This window comes from Haematobia irritans, chromosome 4 (assembly GCF_050003625.1).
Source record: "Haematobia irritans isolate KBUSLIRL chromosome 4, ASM5000362v1, whole genome shotgun sequence".
NCBI classification, from domain to species: Eukaryota; Metazoa; Arthropoda; class Insecta; order Diptera; family Muscidae; genus Haematobia; species Haematobia irritans.
The window spans coordinates 74,592,946-74,608,960 of NC_134400.1; the positions used below are offsets into that span (position 1 = coordinate 74,592,946).

At 37.4% G+C, this 16,015-nt stretch overlaps 1 protein-coding gene across 1 annotated transcript in view; it reads left to right on the plus strand.

The window, feature by feature from the left end:
- The window catches only part of kug (FAT atypical cadherin kugelei), a 603,151-nt gene that overhangs the window by 453,501 nt on the left and 133,635 nt on the right, over positions 1-16,015 (plus strand). Inside the window, exon 19 of the mRNA XM_075308589.1 lies at positions 7,964-8,239. Within this exon, the coding sequence (XP_075164704.1) occupies positions 7,964-8,239 (276 nt within the window). The remainder of the gene's footprint in view (positions 1-7,963; positions 8,240-16,015) is intronic.

Here is a 16,015-nt window from a genome sequence, read left to right on the forward strand (position 1 = left end):
TATAGCTTCATTTGGATATAATGAAAGCCATAACATACACGGCCCTGGGACTTTGCTAGATGTGGCAAAGACTGAGTGTTCAATATAAACACTGCATGCCGTCTTGGTCCATCAACTTCTTCCAAACTGCCTACCTTCCAATCAGCTGTTGGAAGATCTGGATTGCATTGTTTCAGTCTATTTAAAATAGATTCAGGGTCAGAAGGGTTTGCAGGTATCCACGCATGTGCTCTAGGTCTAGCCGGTATGTCATCTCGACTAACTCTAGAGCAGCTCCTTCCCAAACTTCACCAATTAGTATCAGAGCAGCTTTAAAACATTCTATAGCCCTCTGGTCCTCAAATGCGACTAGCTTAAATCGTTCTTGATACCAACCAGCCTCTTGGCGTCGAGGATCTGGACCGGGAAACTTTTCCAGCACCTGTGAGTAGACGACAGACAGAGCATTCTCAACTTCCCCCCATTTTTGCTTTGGAACCATACCGTCCAATGCTAATTGTATCAATTAATTTATTATTCCAAAAAATTTTCAACTTCAATTAACTTTGTAGTTGGAAATATTTTCGTGACATTTTTTCTGTGTAAAAACAATGGAAAATCGTAAATAGGTTTTCAAATTCTGGGGGGCCTAAATTTTTTCTGGGTGGGTCTACGCCCACTCCCCAGAAGCCTTCCTACGCTTTTGTATATACGTATGTAATCTGCTTTTTTGTCTATTACATGTCACGTATGGACTAACTTACAATTTAGAAGATGATGTTAAGAAGTTTTAAGATACCTTTCCATCGGTAAATAAAGGGTGATTCTTTTGAGGTTAGGATTTTCATGCATTAGTATTTGACAGATCACGTGGGATTTCAGACATGGTGTCAAAGAGAAAGATGCTCAGTATGCTTTGACATTTCATCATGAATAGACTTACTAACGAGCAACGCTTGCAAATCATTGAATTTTATTACCAAAATCAGTGGCAGAAAATCCGCTTTTTTATCGACAAATTTTGTTCAGCGATGAGGCTCATTTCTGGTTGAGTGGCTACGTAAATAAGCAAAATTTCCGCATTTGGAGTGAAGAGCAACCAGAAGCCGTTCAAGAACTGCCCATGCATCCCGAAAAATGCACTGTTTGGTGTGGTTTGTACGCTGGTGGAATCATTGGACCGTATTTTTTCAAAGATGCTGTTGGACACAACGTTACGGTGAATGGCGATCGCTATCGTTCGATGCTAACAAACTTTTTGTTGCCAAAAATGGAAGAACTGAACTTGGTTGACATGTGGTTTCAATAAGATGGCGCTACATGCCACACAGCTCGCGATTCTATGGCCATTTTGAGGGAAAACTTCGGAGAACAATTCATCTCAAGAAATGGACCGGTAAGTTGGCCACCAAGATCATGCGATTTGACGCCTTTAGACTATTTTTTGTGGGGCTACGTCAAGTCTAAAGTCTACAGAAATAAGCCAGCAACTATTCCAGCTTTGGAAGACAACATTTCCGAAGAAATTCGGGCTATTCCGGCCGAAATGCTCGAAAAAGTTGCCCAAAATTGGACTTTCCGAATGGACCACCTAAGACGCAGCCGCGGTCAACATTTAAATGAAATTATCTTCAAAAAGTAAATGTCATGGACCAATCTAACGTTTCAAATAAAGAACCGATGAGATTTTGCAAATTTTATGCGTTTTTAAAAAAAAAAAAGTTATCAAGCTCTTAACAAATCACCCTTTATAACCACAACCCAAGTAATTCGATTGTAGATGACAGTTTTTAGTAAAAGTTTCTACGCAATACATGGTGAAGAGTACATAAGATTCCGCCTGGCCGAACTTACGGCCGTATATACTTGTTTTTGCGTAGGTTGGTTAAATGAACTAAAAAAAGGAAAAAAAGTTATACACAAATGTACGTATTTCAAAGAAAATACTTCAGAATTTCTTAAAATTTGTATATTTTACGCCAACTGAGCCAAAAGAACATTCTTGCAATTCTAAACTCCAATTTTTTTCTTCAAACAACGAAATTATCTTTAACAGTAATTATGTCCAAAAAAATTCTCGAATTAGTCGAAAAATATTTACTTATATTTGTGATGTCAGCATGTAGTTTATGTTAGTTAAAACTTTCTACAATTACCTACATTTGTAAAATTAACCAAAATTGTTCTTCCAGCTGGGTTCATTGTTTTTTTACACATTTGTACACATTCAATTTATATGAAAAAGGAATATTATCCTATTCTAAATCAATTCATATCAACAATAATACCTCCATTACTCATTGTGTTTTTAAAAATCGTTAATTAATTTGTTTGGCTAGCGTTGTTTCAACATTAGCTTCCAACGCTCAATATTTATAACGATCAGTAATTTCTGACTGGTATGTGTGTCCGATTATGAGTAGCAGATTTCACTTTAGTAACTAGTGTGAACTTTTACCTCTAAACTCGTGAAGCAAGTGGTTGAATGAACAATTTGGATTAATAAATGAAAGGTTCGTACACCTATAGAAAAAGACTGCTGTTAATAGCAAACACTGGTTGTATTTCTCAGCAGACAAAAAAACTACTGTTTTAGCAGATTGTTTTGCTAAAACAGCAAATTTGGAATATCAGACACGCTGCTGAAAATTCAGTAGTATACTGATATTTTCTGCTGACATCCACACCAAAAAAAAAGTGAACTGTTTTATAGGGAGAATGAACTACCTCGCACGAAAATTGAACTAAATTTTACTCCACATTTTGAGATTTCCACAAAGCGTTGTTAAAACCAGGAAAATTTAATGCCCTGTTGTACTTGTTAACTGCAGTTCACGAAGTTACATCATCTCATAGAAGAAAAAATAACTTAAAGTAAAGAAGAAAATCATTGGCGCCTAATCATGACCATTTTAACCATACAGTAGTTCATTCTTACTATTTTTGGGAATCGCACGAAAATCTTCTTTTGTTTTAGTTCATATTGAACTTATGTGTACGGTCATTGAACTTTATACCTACGTTCAGTTCATAAAATTTTTGAGACATACTTAAAAAAAGTAAGATTTCATTAAGCTGTGAAAAATTTCGATAAAAATAATAAAATTTAACTACAAGCAAATAATTTTTTTCCAATAAAAATAAGTTAATTTTAGCGTTAGTTTAACTACGGAATTTTTTTTTCTGTGCAGTCTATCTGATAATAGGACTATTGATTTTATTTCACTTAATATATGACAAAATTGTTGCCATGACAAACACAGTCAGCGATTTCATTTAATGCAGTATGCTATTCCAATATTTTTGTTAGCAAATACATTTTCTAATCCAGTAATATTTGTTTGCTATTTCAGCAAAGCAAATAATTTGCTGTGTCAACTAACGAATAGTTGCTATTATGAAAAACAAAATTGTTTGGGTATATATTGGGAGCCACCGTGGTGCAATGGTTAGCATGCCCGCCTTGCATACACAAGGTCGTGGGTTCGATTCCTGCTACAACCGAACACCAAAAAGATTTTTCAGCGGTGGATTATCCCACCTCAGTTATGTTGGTGACATTTCTGAGGGTTTCAGAGCTTCTCTAAGTGGTTTCACTTCAATGTGGAACGCCGTTCGGACTCGGCTATAAAAAGGAGGTCCCTTTTCATTGAGCTTAACATGGAATCGAACTTTTACCTCTAAACTCGTGAAGCAAGTGGTTGAATGAACAATTTGGATTAATAAATGAAAGGTTCGTACACCTATAGAAAAAGACTGCTGTTAATAGCAAACACTGGTTGTATTTCTCAGCAGACAAAAAAACTACTGTTTTAGCAGATTGTTTTGCTAAAACAGCAAATTTGGAATATCAGACATGCTGCTGAAAATTCAGTAGTATACTGATATTTTCTGCTGACATTCACACCAAAAAAAAGTGAACTGTTTTTTAGGGAGAATGAACTACCTCGCACGAAAATTGAACTAAATTTTACTCCACATTTTGAGATTTCCACAAAGCGTTATTAAAACCAGGAAAATTTAATGCCCTGTTGTACTTTTTAACTGCAGTTCACGAAGTTACATCATCTCATAGAAGAAAAAAATAACTTAAAGTAAAGAAGAAAATCATTGGCGTCTAATCATGACCATTTTAACCATACAGTAGTTCATTCCTACTATTTTTGGGAATCGCACGAAAATCTTCTTTTGTTTTAGTTCATATTGAACTTATGTGTACGGTCATTGAACTTTATACCTACGTTCAGTTCATAAAATTTTTGAGACATACTTAAAAAAAGTAAGATTTCATTAAGCTGTGAAAAATTTCGATAAAAATAATAAAATTTAACTACAAGCAAATAATTTTTTTCCAATAAAAATAAGTTAATTTTAGCGTTAGTTTAACTACGGAAATTTTTTTTCTGTGCAGTCTATCTGATAATAGGATTATTGATTTTATTTTACTTAATATATGACAAAATTGTTGCCATGACAAACACAGTCAGCGATTTCATTTAATGCAGTATGCTATTCCAATATTTTTGTTAGCAAATACATTTTCTAATCCAGTAATATTTGTTTGCTATTTCAGCAAAGCAAATAATTTGCTGTGTCAACTAACGAATAGTTGCTATTATGAAAAACAAAATTGTTTGGGTATATATTGGGAGCCACCGTGGTGCAATGGTTAGCATGCCCGCCTTGCATACACAAGGTCGTGGGTTCGATTCCTGCTACAACCGAACACCAAAAAGATTTTTCAGCGGTGGATTATCCCACCTCAGTTATGTTGGTGACATTTCTGAGGGTTTCAGAGCTTCTCTAAGTGGTTTCACTTCAATGTGGAACGCCGTTCGGACTCGGCTATAAAAAGGAGGTCCCTTTTCATTGAGCTTAACATGGAATCGGGCAGCACTCAGTGACAAGAGAGGAGTTCACCAATGTGGTATCACAATGGACTGAATAGTCTAAGTGAGCCTGATACATCGGGCTGCCACCTAACCTAACCTAACCTTGGGTATATATGACTGACTAACACTAATTAAGCACATTTTTTGTAGCCCCGCCGAATTATCCAGACATTTGCGTTATAGAATGTTTACGTAAAGATTATAATGAGCAAAGAAATCTTCTATTAATATAGGATATGTGACATCGGTTATTACGAAATTTCACGTCTCTGCGCCGGAATCGAGAAGAAATAGCATTTTTGATCGTAGTTATCACATCGGGTAGACTCCTTTTTGCATGGCGACAAGAATATTGACACTTTTTGCCCTTTCTCCAAATCTATTGTGATACCAAAATACTCCTGGGTCATTGCCAGGAAGTTCTCTGCCAACATTTTTTGAATTTGACTGCATTTCTGAGAATCCCCACAATGTCGAAAACAGTCGTATATGATATCCAAAACTCGTCCGAAAAGCGTCGTTACTATTGAGAACTTGCAACACTGCAAGTTACTATATTAAAGCATCGCTTAGATGTTTATTAATTTGAATAAAAACATCAGATCCACCAATTTTTACACGGAAAAGGCTAATCTGCTAATTACAGGTGTTTCACACGATTTCAGTCACGTCAGCTAGGCAGCGAACTCGATTATATTAAAGATATGTTCGAAAGTGTCTTAACCAATTTTAAAAAGTAAATCCGCACAATAAGTTAATTTCAATGGGACGCTCCAAGCAAACATTGCATGTGCTACTCGATGGTGCAGTGAACGTGACGAACTGTCCTGACACCAGGGCTGTGTAGTCGAGTCAATTTTGCTCGACTCCGGCTCCGAATCCGACTCCAGCATTTCTTATTAGCCTCGACTCCGACTCCGGAGTCGACTCCAGGTGGTGTACCTTAATCTCATTTATTCCAATTGTAATTTTAAGGTGTAGTGTTCCAAAAATAGACCGATATAAGTACTCTATTTTGCCATATATGTCCAAAAGAACTCTAAATTTAAATTTTGATACGACTCGACGACAAACCTCAGCATTTTAGGGATGTAAAGAACCCTACATTTTAATTTCAGGCCAATAAATTATATACGGAACAAGACTATATAGAGACCACATCAACATATGGGTATAACAACAATCTCTGAAATATATATTTATAAAACCACAAAATTTCAAAAAATAATTAGGCTTCCAGAAGTTTAAGAAGTAAAATCGTGGTATTGGTCTATATAGGCATTTTATAAAAAATAGATCTATATAAAATAGAAACACTAACAAAAAGATACACAAAAATCAAAATGTCAGGCTAATCAGATAGAAAGTTTGGATGTTAAAAAATGTAATGTGTCGGATATATAAAACAGATTTAAACTGCCAAAAATTAGGACGGGCGCAATTTCAAATAACCACTACCATACAACAGATGACAGCAATATATGTACAGTTACGAGTGTTTATATAGAAGTAAAATGGTGAAACATCTATCAGTTTTGGACATTAGAGACCATTAATTTAATGTAAAGAATTTCAAGTGGCTTTGATGAAACAAACTTTCTCCCAAAAGACCGGCTCAGATGGCACGTTGGTAGAGGTTTAATTTAAAATTACAGCTTCCAAGGATAAGGAGATTTCTCAAGTAATTATGTCGAGCTATCTCAAAATCTGGGAAATTTCCGCATTTATTTATGGATCTCAAATAACTCTAAACAAAACAAATCGGAAGTTAGGTTTATATGCAGCTGCTATATCACAAAATTGTCCGGTATAACCCATTTTCGAACTCGACATGCCTGCCAAAAATTCACAACTTTAGGTTCTACTGCTATATTGCCTTAAAATTATACCTTTATCAAGAGTATATACAGGGTCAAAAATCTATATTTTGATATGTTAAAAATGGACAATACAATTGATCAATTAAGCCCATATTCTAGTAAAACCTACTTTTTATATCACCGTGAAATTTCACCCATATAAATACACTTTGAATGGCCTGAAATCCAGAACTTCATTTTTCGTTGTTCGATTAAAAACCTTAACGGAATCAAATTTGTCGAAATATTTCTTTAGTTACAAAGATATGAAGAGTTTTTCAAATTTTGTTTAGCCGGAGTCGGAGTCGAGCAAAATTTCTACGACTCCGGCTCCGATTCCACAGCCCTGCCTGACACATAAATAAATTCTTAGGACCAGTTGCCATACTGAATGAAAATTGAAATTTTATTTTGGAAGGACTCGATGAAGCGGGTTTAACATCGTTTTATTATTATTTATTATTTAATCACAATATAAGAACAATAAGAATTAAGAAAGATTAAGAATTCCGGATTAAAAGCACGATATATTGTTTAAAAATTCAAAAATCCCAAACTATTTTGGAGCATGGCGGAAAATCGTAGTAAGTCTTTATTTGATGTGCTGTCAAACTGAGCACAGACGGGGTCAATCTGACAACACCATGCGTTATCAAAATAACAACCAACGTTCATGATCTGAAAACTTAATAGTTATGAATTTTTAAACGAAATTAAAAAAAAAAAGATTTCGGCTACCGTGACTCGAACCTGTGTTACCTGCACCATACGCGTTAAAAGTCACCTTAGCACGGCGAAGTTGGCATAACAATGTCTAACAATTATTTTAAGACTTTTCATAGCCAAAGAAAAAAGAATCCCGTTCATGAAATCGTGAACATTCCGTTTTGATTTTTTTGTGAACGTTTCCGTTTCATTTTGTCACCGTCAGTTCACGATTGTGGATCACACTTTTTTGTATTAGTTAGCGCACTTAGAAGCTATTTTCTCGATGAAGACAAAGATTCCTCGGGCGGGGATGAAACTGAACATTCAGTATAAAAACATTTGGTACTACATATTAAATTTATAACTGCCAACCTGAATAAATAATGAATAAATAAAATTGCAAAATTTTTATATGAAGAAAAAAAGACTAGAAAAAATAATTTATTTTATTTAAATGTAGGTTTTCTTCACTTTTGGACCTATAGAACGCAGAAGATGTCATATCAATTCATTTGCTATTTCCAGGAAAATCTATTGACTACAATATGCCTTCGACGTGTGTGACATCCATAAAACCGAATTGTGCTAAACTTATCCATGTAACATTGCCGAAAGTGTGTAGCTCGTCACAGGCTTCTGATTACTCAAACTATGGCCAATATCACTGGGACTGTTCAGATTGGGCCAGGAATAGTCAGAATCCTCTGCCGGATATAACAGAAGTGCCAGGAGCTGAAGTTGTGGACTCTTCTAGCTTCCATAGCAACGAAAGTAACGAGTCGTGGTCAAAACACATGTCACGTAAGTATAAATTAACGCCAAAAAATCTCAAATAACATTCCCATATAATCGAATAGATTATTCGAATGGAAAGCAATTCTATTATGCCCACTCTCTTTTACACCTTATGCGCTTTACAGACTATCAGTTATTCCGGACGGAATGTCGGTGTCTGTAAAGAATCTTACAGTGTGTCGGATCGATAGGACTTGTCGGCGATGACTAAATTATCGGTGAATGTGTTATCGATCCCATAAACATGCAGCAGTATCGATTATGCCTTCGGACTTAACTTATAATGTGCACAATATATGGGACATGTTCGTCACGAGCTCTGTCGTCCGGAATAACTGATAGTCTGTAAAGCGCATTACACACGTGGCCGTTTGAATTTAGTTGTGTGAATTTGCATAACTCTGCATAATTCCATTTGTATATGCAGAGTGCACATGTACTTGCTACATGAGTACATCTATTTCAGAGAATCGCAACACAATTGGTGCACAGTTTGATGATTAAATGTCAAATTTTAGACAAACAAAGTTCGTTTCTCACTTGCTTTTCGCTGTAAGGAAGTGTATTTGGATGAAAAGTATATACTTTTTGTGATAAACGTTTATTCTTTTCCAGGATGTAAAAACAATTTCATAAAGACTAGCTCAAAAAACAAAAAAAACATTGTTTTCTTGCTAATTGCATTGTCCCTCACATCTTTCTCACATCCACAAGGATTTTTAGTTCCTAACACCTTTTCCTGCAATACCAACAATGTAGAAGAAATTATACGATATTATACATTTTTAAATTTTTTTTACCTTTCGCCTGGACGGAGAATCGAACCGCGGACCATGCACTTTGTAAGTCAACACACTAACCACTGAGCTATATACCTGTTATGGTCATCAATAGATAATAATCCATATAAGTTATATGTATATAGCATAGCTTGCGGCGCCCACGAACCGAATAAACAAAGTTTATTTAACAGAAACAAACATTTAGTTTGGCACCGTGGAGCAGTAGATGCTACGTCCGACTTGCATGCCAAAGGTCGTGGGTTCGATCTCTGCTTCGACCAAAGTTTTTTTTTGCTTTTGTTTTTTTTTACATATATTCCAGATATGTTCGGAAGATTCCGAAAAAATGTTCAACATTACATTGTACTATATTAAATTTTGAACTGTAAAATGTGTCTTATTAAAGACCTAAAGTCCCAAAAGAACAGTGTTTGATATAAACGAAATGGACTGTGTTGTTGTTTCAAAAATAACTTTTTTTATTGAAAAAATAAAAATTTTGTAACAAACGAATTTATTTGGTGATAAAATTTCAAAATTTTCGAAGCAATTCAAAAAACTCTAACAAAAGAAAAACGTTTTCGGTACACGTTTTCCAAACGTTTTTTTTTCTTTGCGTGTATAAATTAATGCCAACGTTTTTTGGAACATTCCTTCTCAACCAATTCGCCACCTATCTTATTGCTAATATTTCATACTGAAAAACACTACAGTGATTAGGTAATCTTTTCGCTATTCGAAGTTCCTGATCTTTAGAATATACTCCGAAACCCACTTGTCCATCCAATTTGGAGCCATCAGTGTAGAAATCTATATATTCTTTATTCCACGGGGTCTGTGTGCACCACGCCTCACTGTTGGGGATTAGAGTCTCAAACTTTTTGTCTAAAAGTGGTCTCGCCAAAGTATAATCCACTACGTTAGGCACATCTGGTATTATTTTGAGGACGGAACTGTGACCGTAACTTTTTACGACCACTGCGATAGCTCGCGCAACCGCACAGCCGTTGTTGCAGCTGACTGTTTGGCCAAAATGTCTAAAGGCAATAGGTGCAGCATGACATTAAGGGAATTTGTTCCTGTCTTGCTGAATGCGCCTGAGATATACAAACACGCCATACGCTGAACATTGTCTAAACTTGTCGGCTGGAGAAGTGCCGGCCACCAGACTACAACACCATATAGCATTATAGGTCTAACCACTGCCGTGATAGCCAATGCACAATTTTTGGTTTTAGTCCCCACTTTTTTCCTATTGCCTTGTTGCACGAGTACAAAGCTACCGTTGCTTTCCTTGCCCTTTCTTATATATAAAGTTCAGGTATTTTGCACACTCACCAAAGGGAATTTCAATACCCTCTAAAGAAATGGGATTAACCGTAGGAGTTTTGCGATCTTTGCAGTACATGACTAATTCTGTCTTTGCACAATTTACTCGAAGACCATTCTCTTTCGCCCATTTCTCAGTCATCTGGAGGGCTCCCTGTATTATATCTTTGATTGTGGATGGGAATTTTCCCCCGGACTGCTAGCGCCACATCATCTGCGTATGCCACACCTTTTATCCTTTCTTTTTCTAGGGAAACCAGAAGGTTGTTTATAGCAACATCCCAAAGAAGAGGTGATAGAACTCCTCCTTGGGGAGTGCCTTTGTTCACATACCTTTGTATGTTTGATTGTCCTAGTAAGGCCGAAATACGTCTCCTCATTAGCAGTTCGCCTAGCAGCCTAAGTATACATGGATCAACATTCAAAGTTGTCAGTCCCTTTAATATCGAGTTCGGTTGAACATTATTGAACGCCCCTTCGATGTCTAGAAACGCCACGATTGTGTATTCTTTGACAGATAGTGAGCTTTCAATAAAGCTGACCAGATCATGTAATGCGGTCTCAGTAGACCTGTCCGTCGAGTATGCATGCTGTTGTTTAGAGAGCAACCTTGAATCGACGTTAGTTTTAAGATAAATATATATCATCCTCTCCAGAGTCTTAAGTAGGAATGAGGATAAGCTGATAAGTCGGAAATCCTTCGCCCTCGAGTGAGAGGCTTTTCCCGCTTTAGGTATGAAAACGACTTTTGTTTCCCTTCCTGCAGGATTTCCTCATATTACTTAACTCCGTAGACCACGATTTTTTCCCCTTGGCTTCCATCTAGGGCATGGAGCCACCGTGGTGCAATGGTTAGCATGCCCGCCTTGCATACACAAGGTCGTGGGTTCGATTCCTGCTTCGACCGAACACCAAAAAAGTTTTTTCAGCGGTGGATTATCCCACCTCAGTTATGCTGGTGACATTTCTGAGGGTTTCAGAGCTTCTCTAAGTGGTTTCACTGCAATGTGGAACGCCATTCGGACTCGGCTATAAAAAGGAGGTCCCTTGTCATTGAGCTTAACATGGAATCGGGCAGCACTCAGTGATACGAGAGAAGTTCACCAATGTGGTATCACAAGGGACTGAATAGTCTAAGTGAGCCTGATACATCGGGCTGCCACCTAACCTAGCCTAGAGCATGCAGCTTTCAGTGCGATGTTGAAGGCCTTAGTAATGCTCTCCACTGCGTGTTCGATATCTTGCACAGTGCTCATCTTTGTCTCTGATGTTTCCGGTATCATCATATTGAACGATTCCCTATACCTATTCCAATCAGCTTTCCTAACATTTGGCGGAAATATGGTCTTGGTGGTATGAACATCTAATTTGAAACTGATGTAGCGATGTTCTGAGAAGATAAAACCTGCAAATCAGATATCATTTCATTCAGTTCTTGCGAGGCCAAGGTGACGTCCAAAACCTCTTGCCTGTTTTTAGTGACTAAGATTGGGGCATCTCCCTTATTGCAAACTACTAAATTAGTACGCAAAATAAACTCTAGGAGTGACTTCTCTTGTATTAATGTCACCACTTCCCCATATGCTATGATGTGCATTTGCATCGCATCCCATAATGAGTTTTGTCTTTGTTTCCAATGACTCCTCAACTAATGTGTTAACGGCACATGGAGGCATCTCCCTATCATGTCCCATGTAGACCGAAGATACCCAATATTTGCATTTGGCTAATTCTAAACTGGCAACGACAGTGTCAGTATTGCACATTGCAACAAGTTGAGCTCGTTTTTAGCAATTATACTGGCTCGATTTACATCATTACCAATATACTGCAATAGTTTGAACCCCGGAGTACTTAATTCACATATTTTGTTTCTATAAACATTTATGGTTCTTGAATAAGAACTATGTCTATGTCTCCTTTCATCAGGAGAACTTTTAAGGCAGCACATGCAGCCTTACAATAGTGAAGATTTATCTGGAGAATCCGTAGGACCATCGAGATTTTCAACAACCGTCACATCAGCCGTTTCAATCGAGTCATCAAGAATGTCTTCTTCAGAGATCTCGGTGACTCTCGCAATAACCATAGGTTCAACTTTGGTGAGTTTTGAGGCTGTAGAACCTCCTCTCGCATACGGTGTCTATCCATGGCTGCATCTTTGGTATCTCCCTCGACTTCGCAAGAGGATCCGCTTACTTCTGATTCAGACAGAGGCTTGTCCATTTCTGAATCCTTTAGCTGATCGTTTTTATACACCTTCATTTGGATATAATGAAAGCCATAACATACACGGCCCTGGGACTTTGCTAGATGTGGCAAAGACTGAGTGTTCAATATAAACACTGCATGCCGTCTTGGTCCATCCACTTCATCCAAACGGCCAACCTTCCAATCAGCTGTTGGAAGATCTGGATTGCATTGTTTCAGTCTATTTAAAATAGATTCAGGGTCAGAAGGGTTTGCAGGTATCCACGCATGTGCTCTAGGTCTAGCCGGTATGTCTTCTCGACTAACTCTAGAGCAGCTCCTTCCCAAACTTCACCAATTAGTATCAGAGCAGCTTTAAAACATTCTGTAGACCTCTGGTCCTCAAATGCGACTAGCTTAAATCGTCCTTGATGCCAACCAGCCTCTTGGTGTCGAGGATCTGGGCCGGGAAACTTTTCCAACAACTGTGAGTAGACGCCAGACAAAGCGTTCTCCATTTCCCCCCCAGTTTTGCTTTGGAACCATACCTTCCATTTTAAGGATTCGTTTTGTTTAGCCGACAACGTGCTTGTGTTGACTGATCCTTATTTCTTTATGATAAACAAAGCATTTCTGCGTTCCTTGAATCTCTTTCGTGAGGGATTAGCTCCTTTTGATGTCGTTACCTTAGAAAAGTTTCGACTTGTCAAAATGTGGCCATCTGTCGACACGTCTGCAGGTCGACTAATTGGGCCTAAATCTTGGTCATTGTCCAAATTTATAACTCCAGTCGATACCCGTCCACTGGGCCCTGAAGTTAGCAACCCAATGGATGACTTTGAATTTCGCTGCATGGTGGCTTAATATGCCACCACACTTGAAGTTCGTATTAGGTACTTATTACAATGAGTTAGTCCGCTATTAAAAAACATGTCCGTTCCATTCGAAGGTTGAATGACGAAACGAATGAAATTTTTATTAAAAGAAAGTTTATAATCATTGGTTCAACAAATTTATTAAAATTTAATAAAAAATTTGCGTCCCTCAGTTAAAGTCGTATGTATCGGAACGAAGGCAAATTTTCCTTAAAGTAAAGAAATAGATTTTTGATTCAAAAAAGTCGTCCTTAAGTTAACTGAAATATAGAATCAAATAGAGGCTAAGATTGATTTTGAGGATTTTGCATCTTTGGTTTAAAATCTTTTCATAATTAAAGGGTGATACGGTCAAAATTTGGTCAATATAAACTTGACGTATTTCTTTCAATTTTACATTTAAAAAACCTGAACACCCCTCATTTTGAAGGTGTGTGTGTAGAATGTTGCTCCTATTTTGATTTTGCAATTCACTCTTCAGTTGTCAAAATGCCGTCCAAGCAAGAAGAGCAGCGTATCAAAATTTTGCTCGCGCATCGCGAAAATCCGAGCTACTCGCACGCAAAGCTGGCAAAATCGCTAAAAGTTGCCAAGTCAACCGTTACAAATGTAATTAAAGTGTTTGGGGAACGTTTGTCGACAGCCAGGAAGTCTGGATCGGGGGGAAATCGAAAGCCGCTGAGACGGCAAAGAGAGTTGCCGGTAGTTTCAAGCGAAACCCTAACCTCTCTCTCCGAGATGCCGCAAATAAGCTGGGTGTATCGTCTACAACTGTGCACCGAGCCAAAAAACGAGCCGGACTATCGACTTACAAGAAGGTAGTGACTCCAAATCGCGATGATAAACAAAATACGACGGCCAAAGCGCGATCCCGGAGGCTGTACACGACGATGCTGACGAAGTTTTACTGCGTGGTAATGGACGACGAAACCTACGTCAAAGCCGACTACAAGCAGCTTCCGGGACAGGAGTTTTATACGGCAAAAGGAAGGGGTAAGGTAGCGGATATTTTCAAGCACATAAAACTGTCAAAGTTCGCAAAGAAATATCTGGTTTGGCAAGCCATCTGTACCTGTGGCTTGAAAAGCAGCATTTTCATAGCTTCCGGGACTGTCAAACAAGAAATTTACCTGAAGAAACACGGTTGTTCCGTACTGTTTTGGCCGGATTTGGCATCTTGCCATTACGGTAAAAAGGCCATGGAGTGGTACGCCGCCAACAACTTGCAGGTGCTTCCCAAGGACAAGAACCCTCCCAACACGCCAGAGCTCCGCCCAATTGAGAAATACTGGGCTATTGTCAAGCGGAACCTAAAGAAGACAGAAAAAACTGCTAAGGACGAGCAGCAGTTTAAGGCAAACTGGCTTTCTGCGGCGAAGAAGGTGGACAAGGTGGCTGTACAAAATCTGATGGCAGGTATCAAGCGTGAGGCCCGGCAATTCGGATTTGGAAAAGCGAAAGCCTAACTGAATATTTTTCCTGAATTTTATACTAATTGAACTTGAAAAAGAAATTTAATTTGATTTTTTAAATAAACGATTTCACCGATTTACACGCGTTTTCCCTTGACCAAATTTTGACCGTATCACCCTTTAAGAAAACAGTTTTTACTCTAAAGTATCTGTTTTAATTTGGATTTTAGACTGGAATTTGTTTGTATGTGAATAGCTTTATTAATATGTATCCTAATCTTAGTTTTATGGATCTTAGATTTATACCCAGATTAGTCGCTAAGCCGCATCTTTGGCTAATATCGAATTCCTTTTTAGAGTGTACTTTCTTATTCATTATAGTTGGATTTTTCTTTAGATGCGGATCATGGCATTAAAATCTCTAGTAAATCAATTGCCGACGGCACTATACTGGAGTGGTGCACATGAAAAGTGAAAATGCTTCTACTACATTTCTTTTTTGAACATGTTGGATTTTTTAAAGCTAGTTCCCTGAAATAAAAGAACACTTTACCAATATAGTGTAATAATTGAAATGAGTATATCGTCCAATAAAGGGAAGTGATGAGGATGTGCAAATCCGACCAACCATTTTGGACAGCATTTTTAACTTTCCAAACACCATATTAAAAACACTGATAATAAATAAGCCATGATATCATTACATGTACATGTATGTGTACTTCGTACAACAAACAGTCTCGAATGCACATCACTATGATAAATGCATTTTGTTAATTTTTTAATTGATTACGTTTTCATCTTCAACTTTTTAATTGAAAATAGTTTTCTTTGTAGGCAATGCTAAACTCAAACAATGTATACTCTCAACAATGATAAACTCAAACAGACACCGAAAATGTTTATGCTTATTACTAAAAATCCCAAGAAGACAGTAATTGTATCAATCTGCAAATAATATAGATATTAGAACGGATACTTTGGCAGTTAACCAAAAGAATAAGTTACAAATAATTTGCGAAAAGTACCCTAGACTTTTTTAGACTCAACCGAAAAACTAACTGTGACAATTGCAATTAAAACGGACGACGACATTTGAGGAAACTGTTTATCCAAGAAATGTTCTGAAATAGAAAAAAATATATTGCAGTCGTTAGAAGCATTCCATCAGATATTGAAAAACAGGTGGGAATC